Source organism: Empidonax traillii, unplaced genomic scaffold, assembly GCF_003031625.1.
Source record: "Empidonax traillii isolate 1590-97213 ecotype Southwest subspecies unplaced genomic scaffold, ASM303162v1 scaffold611:size485065, whole genome shotgun sequence".
Classification (NCBI taxonomy): domain Eukaryota; kingdom Metazoa; phylum Chordata; class Aves; order Passeriformes; family Tyrannidae; genus Empidonax; species Empidonax traillii.
Window position 1 is genome coordinate 390,230 of NW_020955804.1, and position 26,108 is coordinate 416,337.

The 26,108-nt window shown below is 39.3% G+C and overlaps 1 protein-coding gene across 2 annotated transcripts in view; it reads left to right on the forward strand.

Annotated features, from left to right (window-relative positions):
- The window catches only part of NT5DC1 (5'-nucleotidase domain containing 1), a 132,287-nt gene that overhangs the window by 93,801 nt on the left and 12,378 nt on the right, over positions 1-26,108 (forward strand). For both annotated transcript variants that reach the window (XM_027898640.1, XM_027898641.1), the window contains 3 exons: positions 18,800-18,918; positions 19,726-19,884; positions 25,937-26,105. In XM_027898640.1, the coding sequence (XP_027754441.1) occupies positions 18,800-18,918; positions 19,726-19,884; positions 25,937-26,105 (447 nt within the window). The remainder of the gene's footprint in view (positions 1-18,799; positions 18,919-19,725; positions 19,885-25,936; positions 26,106-26,108) is intronic.

Below are 26,108 nucleotides of genomic sequence, written 5' to 3' on the forward strand. Positions count from 1 at the left end.
TGTGGATTCCCGGTACATCTTTATCCCTAAACACTGAAGATCAGATGCCCACAGCTCCTTCCAGGAGCAGCAGAGAAGATGGGGGGAAGGAAAATCTCATGACCTAAATGTAGAGGTGCACAAGAGCAGGTATGTGAGACAAAGAAGAATCAGAGAGCATCTAGAAGAGCCAGGGAATGGGAAAGGAGAGCATGGAAGGAGATAGAGTAAGAGTAAAGCAGCACATGGAAACATACAGAGGAGAGGGATTTCACTCTGATGGCGTTTTCTGAATTTCAGATCTTTACTTTTTGTCTTCTTCTGTTGCCTCAAGGAGGGCTTTTGAAATAAGGCTAATATGTCAAACACATATCTTAGAATTATGTACCTGTGTGCTATGTGAACGGGGCCTTCCAGCCACAGCAGGGGAGGCACCACTGTCTTCACAGAGGGCTCAGGAAGCCTTTTCTGGGGAAGCCCACAAAGGGCCTCCTTCTCACAGCTCTCTGGAGGTGCAAGCAGAATAACACCACCAGCAAAGGACAACCTGTGTAATCTTTTCCTCCAGTGAGTCGAGGTGTTCCTTTATGTAATGAAGCTGTGCTTTTTGCCATTATTCTAGAGATGGCGACTCTTCATATCGGTCTGCCTGAAACTATTCTATAACGTGAGGCCACAAAATAATGCATTTTTGCTGAGAACTTATGACAGAGTGGCATGTGAAGATTGCGCTGGCTGCAAACTGCATTATTCAAGAGGTATAAAGTCTGTAACCATTTCCCATATGTCTTCTAAAATGACTGCCCTTATATTGTTGTAATATCCCTCAGTGCCCTATAGCCTTGAAAAGCAATGCTATTCTTTTTAAGGGAAATGTTGTTTAGCGATTCTTTGAAGTGTATTGGCACTGTTTTCCATGTGTTTTCTGGCTATTTAGGAAAGAAAAAGAAATATAACTAATAAATAGTGTTATTTTGTACTCTAGCTTTCAAAACTAGAACTTTTTGTACCTCCAGGGATCTTGACATTAAATCAGGAGTCTCTTAATGCTTTAATATCAGAAACAGGTTCTGTATTAAGCTGGCAGTAGGAGGTCCACTGTTTAAAGGGGTAAATTACCTTGTTCTGTACCCAAGTCACCACTGAGAAATAATTCCCTTCTCTTACCTCAGCCAGGGATTTTCATTTTATCCATAATTTCTGGAGGAAGAGATTTTTCTTTCTAAGCAACTATTCGGCATGGATGATTATATAGAAAGATCTTTGTGATAGATATAGAGGGGATTTCTTCATCTGACACCCTCTTTGGCAGCAGGATCAATGCCTAACTCCACTTTATGAAAAGCAGGCTAGGTAGGCCAGTAGGGCTGACAGTGGGAAACACTTACAAAGAAATTCATCTCATGTAGCAGGGTTTGTTTTCACACAGGTATTCAACATCCAGTAAAGAAGCTCAGAGAGTGTTTCCTAAAATCTACAATGTCAAGCTCCCTGGACAAGTGTTTCATCTCCCACTCTCTGTTTAAATGATCTTAGTCTAAAACTATTCCACTTTCTGTGCTGCCTTTGCACAGATACTTTGCACCAGTACTCCACAGATTTTTATTTTTTTTCTGCCAGTGTAAACAGCTGTTTCGGGGACTTCTGGTTTCCCAATATTATAATGATCTATAGACAAACGAAAATCAATACATGTTACCTTGTCATCAAAGGGATTTTCCAATTAATCCTTTTAAAGTTTGCTAGGTAGTACCTGTGTGTAGTTTGAAATCAACACTTTTGGAATCATTTGAGAATAGGTGTCTTCAATTGTAATTAAGCCTTGGGATAGGTAAGATGGGAGACTGTGGTTAAGGATCTCTTTTCTAACAGTAAATTTTAGTTCATGGTTGATAAACATAGGCTTAGTTGACAATAACAGTCTGGATTTTGTTTTTTACGTGTTCAGCAAATTGGTCTGTGTGATAGCATTTATAAAAGGTATAAAAAGCAAAACAAAGTTGGGCCAGCACATACTCAAATCCTTTTGCAGAGCAGACTGTTAAAGTCACAGGCAGACACAAAACATTTTTAACAGATGATTGCAAAATGTTGACATAAAGCTTCATTTTTTTCTGATAGTTTTCAAAGACCTTGACTACCATATTTGATGGTCATTACATCATTAAAAATAAATGTTTTGTACGTTTATGTTCTCTTACACAGATAATGAATTAGAAATTGAGGAGGTGTGTTTGATTACTAATTGGCAGTGTATCATTTACAACCCTTTTGTGAAATAGTGCAAGGAGACACTCTGCAGTTTGCACTGATAGTATGTGTATCCAGTGGCACAGTTAAACTGGTATAATTTCCCCAAGTTGTGACTCTGTAGTAGTTAGACCATGTGGTAGTCAAAGGACAACTTTGTCCATCCTCTACTACAAACCTCTATCAATAATGCAATTTCAACCGTATTTGAGTGTGACTGGGTATTTTCAGCGATACTGCAGCATCAGCAGGCTGGAGAGGAAAAAATTGGTGCTGTCACTGCCAATGCAGAGAAAGGCTGAAGTATAAACTTACCCTTGATTAGATACTGGAGTATTGGTGCAGGAGAGCTAAGCCACAAATGACCCACTACTGGAAAAGCACCCATGAGACTTCGTACCCTTTTAGACACTCAGTGAATCCAGTGAAACTGCAAGACACAACTTCATGGGAAGATGGGCCCCATTATTTCCACTGTTGTTCAAAAACAATTCCTTGTCTATTTAATTTTTTTTTTAAATTAAATTAATTTTTTTAAAAGAAAAGGAGAAAGACTGTCTTTGAAGTTTGGCATCTCTTTGTTGCTCAGTATTGAGATGAATGCTGAGCTGCGGATGCATTTTCCAATGCCCATCCTTCTTTAAAAGAAAAAATTATAGTAAATATGTCAGGCCAAGGTCTTTATATGTTTGCATAGTGTTCAAAGTACCTCAGCGGATAAAAGGAATAAGAAGTTATTCATCCTAAAATCAAAACAGTGAAAAACTGTAACTTGCTTCTGTGTAAAGACAGCAGGGGTTGCTTCAGCTGATTACCTTTGATATTAAATAGCATGTTTGGCACAAAGCTGATAAGAAAGCTAGTTCAAAGAAAGCTAAAAATGCTGTTTTCGAAAGCATGGTATCAACAATATTCCTTTTGTTAAAACTGGAAAACATGTTTAGCATAATTGCTAAGTACTCCAAAACCAGAATTCTTTGTGTATGGAGAGTTCATTCTCATTTTCAAAAGGAGTTACAGTAACTACTGCAGTAACACTACTGCAGAGTTACTGATTATATAAGGTTATATTCGAAGCCTGGATAAAGCTCAAACCCCAGTTCTTTAAGGTATTGTGCAAGGACATGATAAGAGTCAGTCTCTGTCTTCCAGGAACCCACAGGCAGAACAGATTAAAAAATGGTAGAAAAACAAAAGCACTGGCTTTTCTGTTAGGGCCAAGGAACTGAGATAATGAGTGACTTACCTATAATCGTATCTCTGGCAGATCAGCATATTTACCTAAGATATCTAATGTCCTAATCCTGAAGCAATGAAGAACTGGAAACTGAGTTTGCATAAAGACTCCATCAGTCTTAATTGTGAAAATCCTTTTAGCCCTTTTCAAAGATTTAGCATAATGGGAAAATTAAGATAATGTAATTGCAATTAATTCTGCTGGATTTACTTTTTATGGTTCAGTGACATATTGTGTATAAATTCAAGCAACTGGACCTATGAGGCTGATGTCTTCTATACTGAAATTATTCAAATTATTCAATGGTTATTCAATAATTATTTCAAAATGTTGAAAGTAATAAACTAAATTAATTGTTTGTTTTGGAAGACAGTTGCATACCAATGATTCAGGTCATGTTTACGTTTCATTTTAATGGAAGAAACTTCTTCATAGAGAAGCATGTCAAATGCCTCTAAATACATATGCCATGTGATTGCGAGGTCATTAAAAGTCAACATGTACAAAAAATCCTCAATCATAGTTTTGTGATCACCTTCTGGTGTTGCTACTTGATTGTCTTTTATTTCAGGATGTTAGCAGAGAATGGAACTGTGATACAGTCTGATCAGGATTGTATCAGAGAGATAAGGCAGAAAAGCTCCACATTTAGGAAGCCAAATTAATCAAAATATGCAGCTCCTTTTTACAGCACAGTGAGCTGCTAAGGGCCTGTCAACCCCATCCTCTCTCTGCAATAAGTCCCTACAAAACATGAATTGCTCTGTGTTTTCAAAACCAAAGCTAAAATGCCTAAATGACCACTTTGTATTCCAGACAAGACTGTGTTCATCAAACAGATTGCCTGACTTAAGGAAATTCTCCTCCAACACATGATAATATTATTAAGAGGAGATGATTTTTTCCTCAATATTCTCTGAGAAAAGACAGACAGAATTTAGAAGCAGAGCAGTCAGCACTCAATATAGACCATGTTTATAGTGTGACAATAATGTGTGATGCATAAAAGTACTTGGGATTTATGGAAGATTTCACACTGAGTGTGGAGACCCAGTTCTGAATGGAAGACAAAGGCAAATGCATATCTTCCATACATGAGCAAGACTCACCAAACTGACTCTTGTTGGAGAATTAGTAGCACCCATTCTGAAATTATACCTCCAGTTCCTATGTTTGTACTTCCATGGAAATGCTGAACGTTTGAAAAAGTTGCCTAAGCATTTACATCTGAGGGACATGTAGATCACAAAATTTAACTTATTGAAGTGATGTTAAGATGTCTTAATGATCAAGTAGTTTGTGGCTTCTTCACATTGGATACATGGTAGCTCACACCAGTATAATAATTGAAGAACGTCTAGCAATTATTTATACAGATAATTTGATTCAATATCCAGAATTCTAGACTGGAAGGGTGTGGGGGTTTTAGTAGTGCTTCAGCTTATGAATGTTATTTCACTTTCATTTTATTTCCCAGGACACATAAGAATGTCCATCAAGAGTGTCCATGACTGGGAGGGAAGAACTAAACTGGAAATTTCAAAAGTCTGAAAGGAACACTAGGGAACCAAACTATGCACAACTCAACAGCTGTTCTGTCATTAGGAGAATACAGACTTCCTTTTGTTTTGTTTTGTGTATTTTTACTATTAGATTGTTAAATAGATACATTTTATTTTGTCCATTGAATAATAAAGGCCCCCCTGGAAAACTTAGACATTCATGCAGATCATTACAAGACTCTACTGCTGTTTCTAAGTAGATGTTACACCCTTGGTAGATTATTCAAAACCTGGCTTTTTTTCTTGCTAAACCTTTATCAGAGAAATTGGTAGTTTTCAGGATCTATTTTTTTGCATGGAGGTACAAACCTCTCCCTGTTGTGATTTCACCCCAGCCAGCAACCAAGCCCCACACAGCCACTCGTTCACTCCCCACCGTTGGGACTGGGGAGAAAGTCAGAAGGGTAAAAGCCAGAAAACTTGTGGGTCGAGATAAAGACAGTTTAATAGGGAAAGCAAAAGCTGCACACTCAAGAAAAGCGGGAAATTAATTCACTGCTTCCCATGCTCAGGCAGGTGTTCAGCCACCTCCAGAAGAGCAGGGCCCCATCATGCATAGTGGTTACATAATAAAAGAAACACTATCACTCCCAATGTCTCCTGCTTCCTCCTTCTTTCTCCCACCTTATATACTGAATGTGATGCCATATGGTACGGAATATCCCTTTGGTCATTCTGGGTCACCTGTCCCAGCTGTGCCTCCTCCCAAATTCACATACACCTCCAACTTTCTTGCCAGCGTGACTATACGAAAAGCAGAAAAGGCCTTGGCTCCATGCAAGCCCTGCTCAGCAAAAACAATTCTATTATCCACGCTGTGTTCAGCACAAATCCGAAACACAGCCCCATAGTAGCCTGGGAAGAAAGTTAACTCTACCCCAGCCAAAACCAGCACACTCCCTCAAACAAAAATTGACTCGATATTACATTGTAAGTGTGATGCCATATGTCGAAAATCACAGAGGTCTGTTTTGAAACAAAGAAGTACCAGGAATAGATACAGAAACCACACTGAATAGAAGCTACTCTGGTTATTGATAATTTATCTTTAGCCAACTCCCACTGTAGGCAGTGAAGAGCTAGCACAGTACAGTGCCCAAACAACAGTGCCTATATTGCACAGAAACATTGGCCCCACTGACTCAGTGCTGCGCTCTACAGTGGCTGTGCTTCCTATTGTAGAACCTTCTGTGTTTCTACACCTGGGTCTGACTCCCAGACGTGTTGCACTCCTTGGCTAATCACAGACCTCCAATGCTAATCAAGAGCCCCAAGGAACTCCAACACAGGTCTTGCAGAAGTGGCATAGGACCTATGGAAGCTGGGATGCCTGGGGGACGGGTCAATACAAGTTTGTAAACTTCACCAATCCACTAAGATTCGGTGCAAACCTATGAGAAATAACTTCATGTTGTAGGTCTTAAACAGCTGTCAAAATCCAAAGGGAATTGCTGGAAGAAAGAAAGATTACCTATGTCATAGGGGACTTAACATTATGACTCTACAGGGAAAAAACGTTCTTTGACATACATCACACGTTCATAAATAATACATTATAGATGTTGGCTGTTGTGTTCATCTCTGTTCTCCATGTAATTGTTTTCATCTGTAGAATTCAAAAAGAAGTAGATGATTAGAAAGAGAACTTCATAAGGAGTTACCTTGTGATTTGATTTGTAATTAATTTGGAAATTGGAATAGAGACAGTTTGTAGTAGAGGCAAAACAGAGTTGTGTATGGTGCATTCCTACAGGAGCTGGCAACCAGTGCAGAAAACTCCCCTTCAGCATAGTTTCCATGGATCTCTATGTGCTGGTTTTCATTAAGGAGCTTTATTCTCTTGTTCGTTCTTCCAAAATGTCAAGCTTTTATTAAGGTTAGCCTGTAGAATTGTTTTTTGCAGAAAGCACATTTTGATCTTTGTACTGCAGGCATCAGATTGCTATTGGAAGCAAGTAGTGAAAGGAGCTGGTTAGGAAGCCCTAGAAATGAGCTGAGAACATGAGGAAGAATCCCGACCAAAGCTTGGGCCGAGATCTGCTTGAGTTTTATATGACAGCTAATCTCTGCTTCAGTTTCCCAGTTTCTAAATACTACAGCTTACCCAGTGTTCATGAACCACCCAAGAGAACTGCAAAGTTATCAGTGGCAGAGGAGAGTGGCAATAAATAGCAGGTGTGGATTTATTGAGTATGGGGGAAATCTCAGGTGTGTAGAGTATTACCTTGGTACTACCCCAGCTAGTACAAGGAAATTAAAGGTCAGAGAATACAAAAACAGACGTTTATTGGGACAATACAGTGTTTAGGTGAGTATATAATCTTTTCCAGCTAATGTTCAGAAGGGAATTAGTTCTTGCATACTGAAAGCTCCAAAAAAGGTAAAAATCATATACCACCTTCTTCCTCACTGTCTTTGTTCTTCAGTCTTTATTATTCATATTTGGCTCCAGATGTCTTAAACTTCAGTATGTATCTTGCATGTTTTTCTAGGTAGAGTTAGCAACCCCAGGACTTTTTCTCTTCATTAGTAAACATGTTGATTCTAATTTGATTCTTATCTGCTGTAAAACCACTTCATATATTATTGCTGTCCACAGATTCCAAGTGCCTCTATAATACTGCCAGACTAAGGCTGAACGCTCCAAGATTATTATTTTTTTTGGAATAATAGTAGCAAAAGATTTTATCTATGAAATTCCTGAATAGGGAGATCTGGCACAAAGCTCTTTGTTCTAAGAAATAAAGTAAAGCACATTTTCATGTAGATGCTGAGTAGTTTTGCAAATCCTACAAAAATCACAGATAAAAAATGGGAAAGATATTCATAGAATCTTAGAAGCATACAATGGTTTGGGTTGGAAGGGGACCTTGAAGATCATGTGTTTCCAATCCCCCTGCTGGGGGCAGGGACACCTTTCACTAGACCCAGATGCTCAGAGCCCCATCCAGCCTGGCCTTGAACACCTCCAGGGATGGGGTATCCACAGTTTCCCTGGGCAACCTTTTCCAGTGCCTCACCACCCTCACAGTAAAGAATTTTTTCCTAATATCTAATCTAAGCCTACTCTCAATTTAAACCCATTCTCCCTTGTCCTGTCAATACATGCCCTTGTAAATAGTCTTTCCCTATCTTTCCTGTAAGTTCCCTTTAGATACTGGAAGGCTGCAATTAGGTCACCCCAAAACCTTCTCTTTTCGAGGCCAAAAAATCCCAGTTCTTTCTGCCTTTCCTCATAGCAGAGCTGCTCCATTCCTCTATCAACTTTGTGGCCGTCCTATGGAGTTGCTCCAACAGGTTGATGTCCTTCCTGTGCTGAGGAGCCCAGAACTGGATGCAGTACTCAAGGTGAAGTCTCACCAGAGCTGAATAGAGGGGCAGAATCACCTCCCTTGACCTGCTGACCACTCTTGATGCAGCCCGGGATACCATTGGCTTTCTGGGCTATGAGTGCACATTGCCGAGTCATGTCCAGCTTCTCATCCAGCAGCACCTTTAATTCCTTATTGGCAGGGCTGTTCTTGATCTGTGCACCATGCAGCCTGTACTAATACTGGAGCTTGCCCTGACCCAGGTGCAGCACCTTGCACTTGGTCTTGTTAAACCACGTGAGATTCCCATGGACCCAGTTCTTGAGCCTGTATAGGTCCCTCTGGATGGCATCCCATCCTTCAGGTGTATAAACCACACCACTCATCTTGGTGTTATCTGCAAATTTGCAGAGGGTACATTTGATCCCTTCATCTGTGTCATTAATGAAGATACTAAATAACACAGGTCCGAATATGGACCCATGAGGGACCCACTTGTCTCAGATGTCCAGTGGGACTCTGAGCCGTTGACCACTACCCTCTGTATGTGACCATCCAACCAATCCCTAATCCACCTAACAGTCTACCTATCAAATCCATCACTCTCCTATTTGAAGAGAAGGATTTTGTGGGGGACTGTGTCAAAGGCTTTACAGGAATCCAGACAAATTTGTACATTTGTAGCTACATTTGTAGCCCTCCCCTTACCCACTAATATAGTCGCTCCATTATACAAAGCCACTACGTTGATCAGACAGGATTTTTCCTTGGTGAAGCTGTGCTGGCTGTCTTGAATCACCTCCCTGTCCTCCATGTGCCTTAGGAATTATTACAGGAAGTGTCATAGGGACCATTTTTCTTCTTCAGAAAATTCATTACTACAAAACTTTCATGTTGGTCTTCCCAGCGAAGAATAACTAAACATATTTTGCCAGAAAGGAGTAGTTTCCATTTTTCCTTGCCATCTCCAGCCCAGTTACATTGTACTGAGATTTACAGTGACTGTTTCTCACATAGAAACTCTTCCTCTTTGTTAGAACATTAATTTCCTAACATTTTTCATTTTGTTTTTTAAGTACAAACAGAAAGAGTTTCTTCTTGATTTTCATTCTGGTTTTCCCTGACACACCTGGGTCCATAGCAGATCTTAAACAGCATCTGAAGTCTCTGCCAGTTGTTCTAACCCTGTAACTCTGTCATACTCTTTGTCCCTCCTTTAAATTCATCCATGACTGTGATCCACAGGGCCATGAAATTTTCCCCAGACCTCAAGAAAGAAGACAGACATGACAACAAGTGCTATATCACATGCACAAACTTTCTCCTTCCCTTCTGCTTCCCGTCCATCACAGGTTTCAATGTGGAACTCAGTGTGCACACCCTTCATAGAGAGGGGCAGAAGTGGCACAAAAAATTGGAAGGAAGAAGAAAATGTTTTAGTGTCTCTGGTCGCCAGGAGGAGTTTTCCTGCTGTCTCTCATCTCCTCATTCTTGGTCTGGGCAATATCACAATGCAGTTATTTGTTCTCTTATCTGGTCTGTATAAATCTCTCATCTTCACCTCACTTTGCCCCCCTAAGCCACTTAAATGGCTCTTGTTGCCACTGTACCAAAATACTTCATGAACCTTAATATATTTACTCATAAGACTTCTGATATCTGGGACTTTTAACACTTCTATTTACGTATGTAGCATCCAAGGCTGGGTAAGAAACCTAGAGCTAGTGATTGCCTATGCCAAAAGCCAGATTAATCCAGACCAAACCATGTGTGCAGCAGCCTCCCACCATGCAGCCTAGCACAATCCCCCAAGCACTAGCTGCATCAGGATGCTTTTTCCCTTGTGTCCCCCAGGATGAGCACCCTTCCTAAAGACATCCTCAGTCATGGCCCCCACACACCTCTCAGCAAGGCATGAGCTCGAGGAGGCAGCTGCAACATGGCCATCCTGCTCCCCAGCTGGACCACTCCAGCATACCCACCATCTGGGGAGATTTCCTTATTTATGTACTCCTCTTTCTTCCTGTTTAGCTGAACCTTGTAGTGCTGCCTAGTTACTTAACAGCACAATTCCAAACTACTTTGTTTCTTTAGCACTTTCTCTGATAGACCCTAATGTGCACATTGCTCATGGCAAGGGTGCACTGCACAACGCCAAGTTTTGTAATTTTGTTTTTATCTAAAAGGAATAGTAATAATATAAAATGCATTAAATATTATGCATTTTAATAAATCATGGAAGAATCATCCTTAATGCAAAAAATGGTAAAATCTCCATTGGGATTCATTGATGATACATAAACAGAGATATGATTCCAGGGGGAGAGTCTCTGAAGCTAAATTCTGTGTTAGGTCCCAAAATGTCTTTTGGTGCTCCTTGAACATTTTTATAAGCAAATGGAAACAGAATATAGGGCAAAAAATGTATCAGGAAAAAAAATGTCTATTTGCTGCTGAAGAAGACCACCCACTGTGATTGTGGGTATGTTTGATATTCTGTCATATCTATAATTTTAAACTATTAGTGGCAGTTTCTATATTTTATAGAAATAGAAAGTGGTCCATTGCTATTAATGCCATTACATTCTAATTAATTGATTTTTATTTTATTGTTACTTGAAGTATTATTAATAACCTATAAAAATGCTCACAATTTAGTACATATAGGAAGCAATGCCAAGGTAGTCTCTTCCCTGACAACCGTATTCAAATGGGTTTAAAATCAGTATGATTTTTAACTGTGTAATGTAATGCTTCTCTGCTACCTTGTAATAAAAAGAAGCCTTAGGTCAACAGGAATCAGAACCCTTCTCTCAGTAGTCTCAGATGTTAGCTTTTATTTCCAGAAAAAAAAAAAAAAATCAGTTTTCCTTAGAAATGCTGGGTTGGGTTGACGTTCTATTTAATTACTAAGGCTGAGCAATGTTTTAATAACAATAACTGCAGCTGTGAATACTTGTACAGTAATTAACAGACAAAAAGCTGTGTGGGCTTATTTAATTTTTTGTTTTTAATTCCAAAATTTCTTTCTTTGTGGAATCATACATCTTAAGTTAGTCTTTTAAGGCTGATCTAAACCTCTCCCCCTTCAGCGGCAGCCAGTATTTGGAGATGGAACCTCAGACACAGTAAATCAATAAAAATAAAGTAGGCATTTGAGATAGTGTAATAAGTCAGGAAGAAAGAATGGAACTACTTATAAATCATAAATCAACTTGGTTGTATAAATAGTTTTCATATAAAAGTTAATGAAAATGTACATTGTGTGTTTCAGGCAAATGAGTATGTGCAATAGCTATGCATGCTCATGTCTCCCCTGCAATTATTATTCCCTTTGAAATAACATATTTTAGGGAATTAAAAAAAAATGAAAAGCAAAGGCCCCTTGCAGCAGGGTCCATATATTGCTTTATGGGGATACATTTTTTCAGAATCAAATTTTCTATTCCAGTTTACATATGTATTTTATATCTGAAGTATTAAGATGTAGGGGGAAAAAATCTTAGCCTTTCAGTAACCGAGAATTAAAGAGCTTTTGCTTTTTTTAATGCTTTTTTTTATTATTTTTATTTAATGTCTGAGGCCAAAGCAAATTATGGCAGTAAGTTTTTCCCCATTACATTTCAGTGTCAATTTTCAGTGGGGAAAGTGGATGGACCAAGAGCAATTTTCAGTGTTCCTTATTTCAGTAGGTATTACTAGAGGGACTTAGATGGTTCAGATAAACTGAAAGATCACAGACTACACAGCACAAAGAATATGCTTCGTGTGTCTCAACTTTAATTCAGAAATTGAGACATTTTTCTGAAGTGACAGGTTAGGTCAGAACTGATTGGGCCTTCATCTCGTCTTCTGTGCTTCCCTCCATCTTCTTCCACTCTTCAAATTTTTATACAGCAGTGAACAACACCCTAGTAAGAGATGCACCCTATACAGATGCTTGAACTGACTTTTATATTTCTGGAATGTTTATGTCAGTTTTTTTCCTCAGTTACCTTACCCTTCCTAACTTATTTGAAATGAAAATGCTTTTTGGGAAGGGCTATCTCTCTCCATAATTATATAGGGATCTCTAGAATGACTATGATATCAATATTTACATGGCTATTTATCTGAATATTGGGAGTTCCTCATTTATAAGGAACTTCCTACAAAACTAATAAGGTCCAGAATAAAACTGTTCTAGAGAGGGAATTTCCTTTATTGCCATTTTGTACCTCTCCAAGATCCCCAAAAAACCAAAGCAAAACAAAAATACCCATACAAAATACATGCAATGAAGAAGTGAAATCATGTATGTATGTTCCTCTTACATTTTCAAAGTAGAAGTTTTCTGATTTATAAATACAGTTAAATAAAAATATGGAAAAAAAGCTCACAAAATTTGCACATGAATCACAGTTAAAAATGAACTTGTAGATTAATTGTTTTCCAAAAAGTTCTCCTTTTCCAAGAAGAAATGACTTTGCTAATATTTCATCATATCAGTGTTTTACATAGAAATACTTTGTTAGCTAAACTGTTTGGGGAAGGTATAAAGTTAGTGGTTTGACAGATTTGAAAGCAAATTACTAAATCTGTAGTGAGCTATTATTTTCAGTTCCTATAAAACAACAGCCAAAACCTCCTAAAGAAACTTACTTGCTGACTTCTCTAAAGGAACTACTGATTTTCTTACAAACAACAAAACTTCAATCTTGTCTCTGCATATCCTGTTGCTTGGCACAATTATGCAGTAAGGCAGATTTTAGTAAAAATGTAACAAGTTGTAATAAAACTAAGAATGTAAAAACTATTTCTTTCTACTTAAAGGATTCTGTGGGGGGTTTTATATGCCCAGAGCAATTTGAAAACGCCCAATCTCATACTTTGGTTTTATCAGGACTTATAAAATAGCAAAAGAACAGAAGTCCTTCCTGAGAAAAGGAATTGTTAGTAATTGGATAAGCAGTATTATTATGAAATAGTTTATTTTTTTAACAGGGTAGTATCTATATTTTTCTCTCAGCTTTATCTATGGTGTTCCTTTGGAATATTGCCAGCTTTAAATAGAACTGTTATTTAGTCCTCCATATGAATAAGCACATATATGTTGGGATTGCTAAGAATAAGAAAGATGTATCACTGCCTATGTAAATTTAAAAACCCTGTTACAGTCTTTAGAACTGAATTTTTACTTTTATAATTTCAGCCTCTATCTCACCAACCATAAGCCAGCCCAAAAAATGCAAAACGATGCAAAGGCAGGAAGAGGAAGTGAACTTCAGGCTTTTTTGGGGACAAGGGTGGAGGGAACACACACACACAAAACCAGAATAATTACAGCAAACCGAACAAAACAACAACAAAACAAAAAAGAAAAAACAAAACTAAACAAAAACCCCACAAAACCAAAACCAAACTAGACCAAAAAAACAAACAAACCAAAAAAAACACCCCACCAAAGACCTACCAGAGACTGGAGAGCCAAGAATGGAGATAGCTAAAATCACCAGTCACTTTAAGAAGCCTTAAGCTTTGTTTCAGGACATCATACTTAGGAAATAATTTGTTCCTTATCACTTCCCTGCAGTCATGCAGTCAGATAAGGGACCAGCAAGTGCTGATGCATGTCAGGTAGATGGATTTCTTTTGCAGCTGCTTCCAGGGCACAGAAGCAATTCATGGATGGCAAAACACACAGAAATTACCTGAGTGAATCCTGGAAACCACACAGCAAAGTTGGTTGGTCTATACACAGGAATTTTGGGTGGTACCCTAAGACGGGTATCCATAGGGTATGAAGTTTTACCTCCAGGAAACTTGTAAGTACTTGCTTTCTTCATGGAGAACATGCCCACAGGGAAACTCTACAGCTTGTATCATCCCATCTCTTTACTTTTACAAGTAGAAGAACCCATCAGAAGGATTTTACCTATGCAGGTCCCTTGGTCTTGTGTTTTCCTGCCCTGATTTCCCTTAAGGAAAGGAGAGTTTGTTTTCTTTTCTTAAGTGAGCCCAAAATGCTATCCAGAATCAGATTGTGCTTGCAAGTGAGGCTGGAACTTAATCCAGCTTTTATATTAATGCCCTCGGGGGCTGAAGTGGCATTATTTTAAATTGCAGAGAGGTATATCAGTATGATAGTTGTGGATTACAGAATGTACTTGTTTTACAATAATCCCTGGAGTGGTAACCAGAGCTTCAGCGTGCTGAACACATGAGCCCATCTGCACTAGGTGCCTGCAGGCAGTGGGAGCCCACCAGAGCTGCCCATGGGCAAGAAGAGGCAGGAGCAGGTACAGGCATGAGCAGCGACACAGTCGACGCATGTTTACCATTCTACTATGCAGCTCAAAGGCAAAAAAAAGATATCAGTAACCCTAGTAGCCTGTCTGACTAGGTCTGTATGGAAATGAGTTAAAGGCTGTCAAGAGAAAGGCAGAATGGCAGGAGGAGGGTCTCTTCGGGAGCTGTATGAAAACTGTAGTTACACCTAGCACATCTTTGGCTGGCATGGCCTCTGGCCACCCGGAATTTCTTTCCTACCCTGGTGTCTGCCCAGTCAAGTAGATGCAAGGCATCCTCAGGCTTTCCAGTGAGTCACCTGCAGGTCCTGGCCCCAGCGTGTAACAAACACTCAGTGCAGGGCACCCAGCCAAAGGAGCAGTGCAGGGTGGTGCCTCAGGGGTGGTGAGCTGATGAAAATTAAGCTGGGTGTGTAGGTATGGCTCAGCATATGTGAGTAACTGTTGAAGAACAAATTCACATTCATCTCTTAGCTTCTTTCTTAACCTTGGGCTTCTCAGTTGAGAGCCCTGTCCCATGGGCTGAGGTTTAGCAGTGTAAGTGCTAGCTAGGTTAGGGGTGGATCCCCAGGTTTAGACCTTGGGCTAAACATGCTGTGTGGACACCACCTCAGCACTCGAACTGCATGTGTTCAGGTTTCCACCTCAGCAGGTATAACCCATAAACAGACAGCCAAGGAGGAGGCAATAAGCAAGCATGTGCAGAGTCTTTCCCAACCAGTGACTCTTTGCCAAAGCAAATTACCATCAGTTGTCATTTAAATGAGAATAAGCTTCACTGATTACTTTTTGCATAATCATTCAGAATGAAACCAGATGTTCCTCAGTTCATGTTTAAAGCTGCAATGCACATTTAAAGGTAGGCAAGTCTTGTTAGTGAATTGGTTTATCTGAAAAAACATCTGGTAATGGTGATGAGAGTATATTTCTGAATCAGAAACCATTTCCCAAGCTGTTAGACACAGCTATATGTAAATTGCCTTTCAGTAATATTAATTATGCCCCAGCATGAGTCAAGCTTTTGTTGTTGTTTTTAAAAAGCAACAGTAACTTCCCCTCAGGAAAACTACTCTGGATCACTGTTAGGTTTGGGTGAGTGTTTTAATAGAACGATTTTCTGGCTTTAATTATAATTTTACTTGCTTGCTACCTTTACATTTCTTGTCATGACACGTTTTCAATTTACAGCCAGGAATCTGGGTTGCAGTGATATATTAGTCCTCAGAAGGAAGCAAGTCTCTCTATCTAAATCATCTAGAAAATTCTTTTTGGTTATCCAGTCTGTTTGAAATTGTCAGGACATCTCCTTTTCCTCCCAGCTTATAGACCTGAAGCATTAGCATCCCCACCTATATATGTTGCTTCCTGCTGGAAGAATATTTATAGCATTTCTGACCTTTGAATGAACTTCTACGAATCAATAACAGCAAAGTGGAAAGAAGGTCAGCGGCAGTTTTCCTCTTGACCGAGTGTTGCCAGTGTTAGGCTTGGAATATCTAAGATACATTAGGAATTACCATAACCACATTTATGCAGCATTTTTGCAGGAAATTTTCAGATTTCTTCAGCACTGTTGTGTAGTTGCCATCTCAAAGATACAAGGTCAGAGCCAATGGTGTCATTGATGGGTTTCTAAGTTGTTGCATATCAATTTTTACATGGCAGAACTTCTACAAGAAACCTTAAGAGACAGTTTAATAATTTTCTTAACTATAATTTTGCCACAGGGCAAATTTAAGTGAACTAGAAACTGTTCTTGTTAATGGCTTTCTGCAACTGAAACACCATTCATTTCCTCCCACTTCAGATTGCAGAAATAAAATTGACACAGTCACACCTAGATGTGTGAGCACAAGCAGCCATGTGAGATGCTTCAAGGCAGGGATTGCCCGTTCACAGTTTTCTCCCTATGACACTACAACTCAAATATATTAAAGGACCTATCCTAATTCCTCAAATTTCTGAAGCTCCTTCCAAAACTGAAGTGTTCCCATAATGAACTAGACATCTCAATGCTGTTAGCTGCCTCCTTCTTAAGGGGGAATTAATTTCCCTTCATTTCACTGCCTAAAAGAAAAGTTCCTAACTTAATTAAATCCTTTCCTCCTCCAAAGCTGGCACCTCTAGAAAGTGCTTCTTGCACTCTCTTTTGCCTACCATGGGATCCTGACCCATTAGTTCAGATTGTAACCGTAAATTAGAAGCCTAAATTCCGGATGCATTGGGTTAAGTGAGATGAATCCCATTGCTAGGGGTGACAGTAATAGCTCTCACAGAGCGAGAGGTCTTTTACCTTGTAATTAGAGTGAATTGTTTCAGTCAGGACTGCCCTTTAGGCCTTTCCATAGAAGTAGCAAAGCAGGGTCTTGCTCTTTGCCAGAGCCTTCTGGTGTTGCTGTAATACACAGGGCTCCTGTTTGCAAATGCAATGTTTTTATTCTGAAAATACCTTTCATAATAGCTCCATTTTTTTCCATTATTTTCCTGATTGAATTGTTTCCCAATGGAGAGACAATGATGACTACAATAACCTTCACAAATTTCAAGAAACTTTTGATAGCAGCTCAAAAGAGTTTTCATAAGTTTCTTTTTCTATGTCTCTGTCATTTGAAGATTGTGTCTACTCGTTCAGCCAGCCATGCAAATACGTCTAAAAATACAGAGAAAATAAAACAAATTTACTGAAGTTTGACAACTTTTGTTTGATCAGAAGTTGTTTGGTCAAAGGTATTTTAAAAGTCAGGAAATAAAGATATTTTTAATGGATGCTATCATATTTATTATTATTATTATCGTTAGGTTCCTGAAAGAAGAACAAAGGAAAAGACGTTGCCACACAAGTTCTACATGAATTGTTAATGTCAACTTTGATTTCCTTGTTTTTTCCTAGGTTATAAAACACCCTTAATATAGAATTGTTTTGTCTGAGAATAAATCCTGTGTTTATTCAAATTCTTAGATTCATAATATTAAAGAATTATTTACTTCCTCTCTCCACATACCTATTTCCCCCTTTTTGCTTCCTTTTTTAATTTCTTTCAGGGACCAATGTACTGCTTCATGTACGTCTTCAATGCTCTTAAACAAAAAGCTGTCTATTTCACTGTTCTCCGGAATTTTCATTCCAACTTCCAGCACTCTCTGATCAAGTGAATTTTCCTCTGTCTAACTCTTATTCCTAACACATTTTGAGTACTTAGAAGAATTCTATAAAGCAGAAGAAAAATTGAAGTCCTGATCTTACACCTAAGTCAGATCTCAGCACTGTATTGGCTTCTAACCCCTCTGTCTCTAGTATAAAATTAAGACATATTTGATTGAGACCGACTAACAAAATCAACCTTTTGTTGCACCAATTCAGTAGACAGAAGATGTTAATATTAATATTTCTGATGAAATTCTAGTTTGGTTCACTAAGACTCCAGCAAGAAGCTAATAAGTGTTCATCTCTCAATAACACATGGATCTGAAAAAGCAACAAGGTTACATGGACAGCAGGATAGATCCATCTGCTTTAGGACCAGCTAGAAACAAAGCCTATGGCACAGTTGGGCAATGACCAGGGAGTTTCAGTTTCTACTGATACTGCCAGTGTGAATGTATGTCAGTGTGGATTACACCACCAGCAGCAATGTTGTCCACTCATCATTTCTTCAAAACTGTATGACAGCTGGAACTGCTCTTTATTTTTGCTGATCTAAGGCTGGTGAATGCCCTCAAGAGCTAATTCAGTCTGTTTTGTTGTTTTCATGTCAGTGTTTAAAAACCATAGCTCATTTGTCTGTGTGACAAGGTACATGTTATCTCTTACAGTCTGTTTTCTCTCATGGTTTCACCTTGCATTTTTAGCAGCTCCTCCATTTGCATGGTCCATGTGGCTTCCTGCCTTCACTGCTGCAGTATTTGTGAGGCCAAGCCCATTACTTTGATTCCCTAGCTCTTCTGTAATCCGTGCAGACAAGGCTCAGCTGCTTCTTTTCTCACAAATCTCTGCCTACTGCCAGCTACCAAACACCTTGACTGAATCTGCAGTCACTACCAGAACTTAAGTCAGATACTGGGGCCGGTTTAATGTCAAAAAAGATCAGTCACGCACAGGCAACTTGTCACACATGTCACAAATGCAGGAGGATGGGCTGCTCTCACTAACAGCATGCAATCTGGTGATTTCAGAGAATGACGAGGAGCAGGAGGCTCTGCCGTCACTGGACAAGCCCGGCTGGTATTCTCAAGGTAATGCTACCCAGCTCTTTGATCTGCTGAAGAAGATAACTGGCAAGCTGGACCCCAAGGTATGTTTAGAGTAAATCTTTCTGGAAATACAGTTTCAGTCAAGAATTCACCAGGCAAGTTTTCATTAAGGTTTTTGATGTGATGGACCCCAAACTTTTGTTCTGGTTAAGCTTGCTGCTGTCTAGCAGCCTGCAGCCCAGAACTGGAAGTAGCATATTATAGTCTTCTTATCGGTAGAATATGTAAACTTTCTGGATGTTTTATTCTGTATGAATGATCATGTATTTTGGCTTCTTTATATAATCTCACTGGGAAACAGATTAAATAGATTAAAACTAGGATTATGTTATTTTAAGTACAGGTCTGTATGGGTGAAAATGCCATTGAAGATGGTGTGACCACATTTTCTCTAGGGAGTAAACTCCTCCCTGGACACAGAAGAGTTCTGTGTCACCAAGAGATGCTCCATATTCTCTCTTGTTTCCAATGTAATCCAAAACTTGTTCCTGTTTAGTGTATTTTCTTGATAGTCATTTAGCTGCTTCTTAATAGCCTGTCAGGCTATTTCTGTCAGTCAAAAAACTCAGTGATGTCCCTTGTGCCGGTCCCAATCAAGTATCCCCGTTCAGTAACCCTGGAGGGCAAGAGTGAGGAGGGTGTTGTGAGGCCAGCCTTTCCCTTATGGAGCTGGTAGAAGATAAACTCCAAACTTGATATTAATAAAATCTCTTTATGTCATGACCAACTGTAAATGTGGAGGAATTTTTATTAGGTTGTTTGAAACCTCTTTTTCTCTCTCTGTGAAATACAGTTTGCTTGTGTTTTCCTCATATACAATGAATTTTAATTTGCTTCTTCCCTTGTAGGTTGTTTATTTTGGTGACAGCATGCACTCAGATATTTTCCCAGCTCGTCACTATAGCAACTGGGAAACTGTCTTCATCCTAGAGGAGCTTCTAGGGGACAAGGTTACAGTGCCTGCAAAGGCTGAATCTGAGCCCTTGGAGAAGAAAGGAAAATATGAGGTAAGGGTTCCTCGCAGATGTTTCCTGGAGCAGAATAAAGTAAGTTACAAAAAAGCCTCATACCACCTGCACTGAGAATGAACCTGCTTATCTCACCATGCTGGCACCATCAGCATCCCCCAAAGACATATTCTCCTTGTCTTACGAGGGGGATGCTGTTCTGCCCCAGCTTAGGCCTTGCACGAGTGACACAGAGCTTCTATCTGGAGCTAAGTCATGGATCTCAGAAAAAGAGCTGAGTGTGCTCTCCCTTAGCAACAACCCATAGTCTTCTCATTTTTAGTAACAAGAACCTGCCCTCCATCCTACAAGGAGAAATTTCATGGACACTTATCACAAGTCCAGCAACTGAACTCTGCTGAGTTCATGACATTTCCCTGTGTGTTGTGGCCAACTGTAAACATAGGAGAATTTTTATTAGATTGTTTTAAAGCTCGCTTTCTTTCTCTGTGAAATACAGCTTGCTTGTGCTTTCCTTATATACAAAGAACTTCTAATTTGCAGCTTACCTCATAGGTTATTTATTTTGGTGACAGCTGCTCTCAGATAAGAGGGACTGTTTCAAAATCTGTTCCAGTGCAAACTGCTGATAGTTACTTCAGATAAATGGACTTTGAGGTTGATCACAGCTGGGAAGCAGGGCCTTAGCACTAGTGCCAGCCTTTAATTCTCTCACAGAACTTGAAAAGTTATTATGGTTTATTCATCTCTCTACTGGCAAAGAACAAAGCAGATAGGGAACGGCGCTCATACGGATGATGGGGCAGCAATGTACCTCCGGCATGTCCACTGTAGGTAGGAATTGCAGTGTAGCTTCACTTTCTGTTTAGAGTATTTTAATTTCATATGCTGCTAAATAAATAGGTCATTTTCTTCTAGTTGCAGAGAGATGTGCTTTTTGCACTTTGCTTTGTAAGGCACTAAGCTTCATTTTTCTGTTAAAATAATTACTCTTTATGATTAAAAAGTTAACTTACTGATAGAAAAAATATAGGGAGGTAGTTTTATACTAGGTATTTTTTAATCTGACTAAGAAGTGTTGTAAAAGCCAGTTTTCAATGGAAAAAAGGATATCTTCAATGGGAATAAAACAATATAGATGTGATATCTATTGCTCTACTTTTAATAGATATATCTTATATTTTCACCCACTATCCTGATTTCTAAACTAAGGTCAGACAAGGATGGTTCAGTCACTGAAATAAGGAAATGTAATCATTGATATTTAGGCTTTTTCCTAGGTTGCAGAAAAACAAAAATTAAGACAAAGAAACTCAGTCTCCTGTCAAGAAAAATGTGTTTCTTAGTAAGAAAGGTGGGATGCAGGTGGGGGGAAGGAAGAGTTATTAGTAGCACTACATGGGTTAATGTAATTTGATTTGAGGAATTAATGCTTTAAAAATAACTCATTCTCCTCTATAAATTTCTTCATTCTCTGACTGGAGATTGTGCTACATTGTTGCATCTCTGTAAGGTTTGTGGGATTTTATTCAACCATGGTTTCTTAAGCATGTTCCATGTATGCTTTTGAAGCACACATTTTTGAACAGAGAGCCAGAAAATGTTTCTCTTCCTGGAAGTACAAAGAAAGAGTAATTGAGCAATGTGTTTCTAAGCCCATGATGATGATTTGGTTTTTTTCTTATTGAAACACCTCTGGTCAACTGCTCACAAGATCCATCTTCTCTATCGCATCAGTTATCAAGTAGGAAATTGAGACTTCTAGACGTGGGCTTGACATTTCACTGACGCTGTAGTATTCCTGTCTCGGGGAGACACCACCCCTGCCACACACAACCCCTGTTCAGTTTACATCCGCTACCAGTGACAGCAAGCAAGCAAGGGAGAAATGAATTGTGTTGATTAAAGGAACCTGAACCAGGGGGGCCATGGCAGGTCAGTGGTGTTATTTCATTACCACGCTGCTCACTGGAGTCTGAACAACAGGTCACATCCATATCTCTGCAGTTGACTGGACACCACTAACTTAACAGGACTAGTTCAAAGGGTCTCCCTTTACAGTCCTATGGAAGTTTTATTTTCATTCCCCCAAGCAACTTCTCCTGTTAACCCTTTGGTTAGGAAGGGAGAAAAGCCAATTCAAATGAGTGTACGAAGTCAGGTCCTTTTGGAAAATTAGTCACAAACAGATTAGTTTTCATCTGGTTCATCAGCCTTAGCATTCATTGGCAATTAAAAAAAATACACTGCTCTGTGTGTGCAGAGAGGGACTGAAAACTTAATACATGATGCAATACTCAATTCTATCACTCTTTACAAAATACTATTAAAGAAATAAAGTATGACTTTAATTTGCGATTGCATCTTTCAAAAGGAAATTATAAAAATCTGTTTTCAGTTGTTTGACTGGAGTTTCATCACTAAAAGAGGGAGGGGAAGAAAACAACCTTCTCACACACAAACTGTGACTTGTAATTTCCATTTTCGTTGGCAGTTTTTGTCTTTTCCCTTCAGTTAAATGCATGATATAAGCCAGATACACATAGCTGTGAAATTATGGTAACAACTACAGTTCTTTTAAGTATATGAGTCATAACCAAATAAGCAAGAGAATAGCAAATTAAAAACTATTCATGCAGTTACTTGGCTCCTAAGTGAATTGCAGCATGCAGGGGGAAAAAAATATGAAGCATTGTGTTGAAACAAGATTTCCCCCCCTCCCAGAATGGGGTTTGTTTGCTTGGCTGAAGGCTTTGGTTTTGCCTTCTGTTCTTTAAATGTATGATCAATTCCATCAATGAAAACTCAAAAAAAAAGCTGAAATTTGTCCCAGGATTTCGAGGAAAATTGTTGCAGAGGAGCTGTAAAAACCTTAGGCTATAGGAATTAATGGAGCAGAAATCAAAGAATTTTTTTGTGGATATAGATGACATTTTTTGCAGTTAGAAGGGAGAACTTAATTTTTACAGTATTGCCTAGTGTCTGGTTGGTTGTAGGCATCAGGGCCCTTATTCCCCTGAATTTCCATGCCTCCCTTGCTGTGAGCATAGACAATTTACTTTGTGCCTTTTGGCTCTGTTTGTTTCTTTATTCCTGTTTATCTTTAACACAAATCCAACAGTACTTTCAGGAACAACCTGATGGGCTGTTTTGGAGCCTGGTGAGTTAAAGCAAAGTCTTTAAGCCAATATACTGAAGTGCAATGCATTTTATTTTAAGTCTGCTTATAGTGATCCATATGGTAGTTTAGGTACAATATCATTGATGAAATGTTTTATATTTGCACATGACTTGTAAGGGGGCAGGTTCTGTGCGACAGAAGTTAGACCAGTGGCTGACTTGTCCATCTGCACACCCAGCATAGGTGTGTTATTCAGGAACATCTGGTTGTTGTGACCAGCACAGCTGTGCTGGCAGCAACATCTCACGTGCTTACTGTTATACCAGCAAAACTGTATTTTGAGCACTGATTTTTTTTGGCATCAGGAGTCTGTGATGGTATTACTTCCTTGGCACAAAGCGTACAGCCAGCAGTACCATCCATCATATTGGATGCCGTAAAATATTCCTCATGCTCTGTGCTTGGCACAAAGATGATGGCATAGATGGCAAATCTCTACCTAATTAAAGCCTTTAAAAAATACTAACAGCTTGACCTGTTACCCTTGTCTCCCTTACATCTTTCTTTTTTTCATCTCTTTACCAAATGTAGAAAAGCTTCAGAGCTCAGCTCCCTGCCTACTTGTATTTTAGAAAGGTCATTTTTAAGTTGACAAATTAGTGTTACCCCAGGGTCCTATTAACAGATTCTGTCTGCTCTGTTAACAGGCCCTGTTTGCCTGCAGTTAGTAAAGCAAAAGCATTGCAGGTGTTTTGATTTCCAGGAAGACTCTGGGACTTGGGGAAGCTTGGTACCATCCTTATTTCCCTGAAGTCTAGACGTTTTCCTTAAGGCTTTGTACCCTCAACTGATACAATCTATGTTTGACCTACTACTGTCTGACCAATATGCCTGAGAGCTAATCCGTATGCCTGGGGCATTTACATGAGAAAGAGGGTTTACTCAGCACTTCCCAGGATCTACTGTCCTGCTGTGAGAGAAAATCCCATGTCTGGGGCCTGCAGAAGTGGCTAGGGCATCTTCCAGAGATGCTCAGCCCCACTGTTGAGCATGTGCCTCCGGGCATGTGAGGAATAGCCATGTTAAGAGCAGACTTTTGCCTCATTTCACAGATGTACAGAGTCACAGTACGTGGTCTGTCCTTATGGCAGGCTATGTGTGCTGCCTGTGAGATATGGACACCTTCTAGGCATCAGGTAGGGATGGCAGCACGAGCGATGTCTGATGCTTCCTAAAGATGTGGGCAAAGTTTTGACAGCTCTTTTCAGGTTTGAAATCAAGATTTAACCTGCCAAACCTGCCCTGTAATGTGGAGACAAGCCAATAGCAATGGCTTATGATGATGGGAGCTCTCTACCACCTGACTTGATAACAAGTCTCATATCTAACTGGATTTGGTTTTACTAAGGGCTTGGGTTGTAAACCCAAGGCATAACTTCCCCCTTCTTAGTAAGGAAGAAATTCCCATGCTGAGATTCAAACCTCTGAAAAAAATCAGTTCATGTCCTAAGGTCGCATTTTTAATTGTCTGTTGAACCAACCACGCATTTCAAAAAGTGGAACCCTCACAGTTTTTTCTCTTGTCAATAAACAAGGCACTGTCTTTTGTGCAAAGGCTTGTATGGGCCAGCACCGGGATTGCTGTTTTGATTAATCACCTGAACAGCTGAAGAGTTTTCTGCATATGTCATCCAGCTGGCAAATGGATTTTAAGTCAGCACAACATCTACATTTAATTATAACTGATGTAGAGACCTGGGATTTGCATGGAAAGACAAAATTTGGCAAACTAAAAAAAAAAAAAAAAGTGAGATGTGCCCTTTGTGTAAGAGGGGGGGAAAAAAAAAACAAACCACGAAAAGCTCAGGACTTAAATTCTTACTTTGAAACAAAAGATAGGAATTTTTTTCAACTTATTTACATCAGAAGACAGAAAGTAATATCTATATTTGTTGAAATCAGTGCTTCCTCCCCACCCCCAGCTATACTCAGAGGAAAAACTGTTACACAGACTCACAAAAGAATGGTTCTGTGTTTGCTGACGTGGTCTGTTTGGCTGGATCAACAGCTTTCTTGTGATCAAAAGATACAGGCCTCTGTTATAAACACAAATGATTCCAGGAGATTCTCGAAACTATTAAGAAAGGGGTTAAATGGAAACTAAAGTACAAAAGTTCACAAATCTGGAGGCACGCACTACAATATCTGTTCTCCTATGCTTTGAAGGTCTGAGAAGTTACTTTGCACACAAATGACTTTAACAGATTTTCTGTAGTGTAGTTCAGAGGGTGTTTTTCCAGTTTTTCATCTTTCTGTAGATGTCTCATGGAGTTTTTCTCTGATTCCTCATGACAGTATATAACAGGTTGCAAGAGGAACTGGTAAAAAATCAGTTTTCCCAGTGCTGTGCTAATGCTTTCTTTAAAACATAATTAGTCTAGATGTTGTTGTCTGAAAATATAGACGAAAAAATCAAATTTTCAGAATTTGCTACACAACTGAGAGGTTCTCCATGGATTCTGTGGCTCTGTTTTCACTCTTTCCTCAGCTCAGAAACAGATAACACAGGTGCCATTCATCACAGTTACTCCATCCAGCACCAGGAAGCTCTTTTTCCCTGAGGAGAACATCCAGGATGCGTTACGGTCTGTGCCGCAGCTACCCAGCCTCTCCAGCGGAGAAGGGCAGCAGGCAACTCACACTATCAGAAAGAGAAAAACAGGGGAAAAGGAAGATTTTTTTTTTTTTAAGGGAAAAATATTTAAAGTTAACTTTCTATGTCCTAAGAAATCCATTAATTGCATAAAGAGAAGCTTGGGGACTTTTGAGAGGAAGACTGTTACTGTCTGTCTTTATATTTTAAAGTCACATTGCCCCTGAGGTACAATACAAGTTTCCCAGAATCTAGAGTAGTTCCTTAAACTAAAACTTGTAGATAGATAAAGACATATTTATTTGTTTTTCTTTCAGGGAGATCAGCTCAAAGCTCCTTACTTTGTATCTAAACAGTGGGGCTCTTTCTTCATGGACAGAGTACCAGGCCTGGAAAACGCAGAGGAAACCTTAGTTCGCACGTGGTCCTGTAAATGTATTAGCACTTACAGTACTATTGCAATCCCTAGCCTTGAAGCAATAGCAGGTA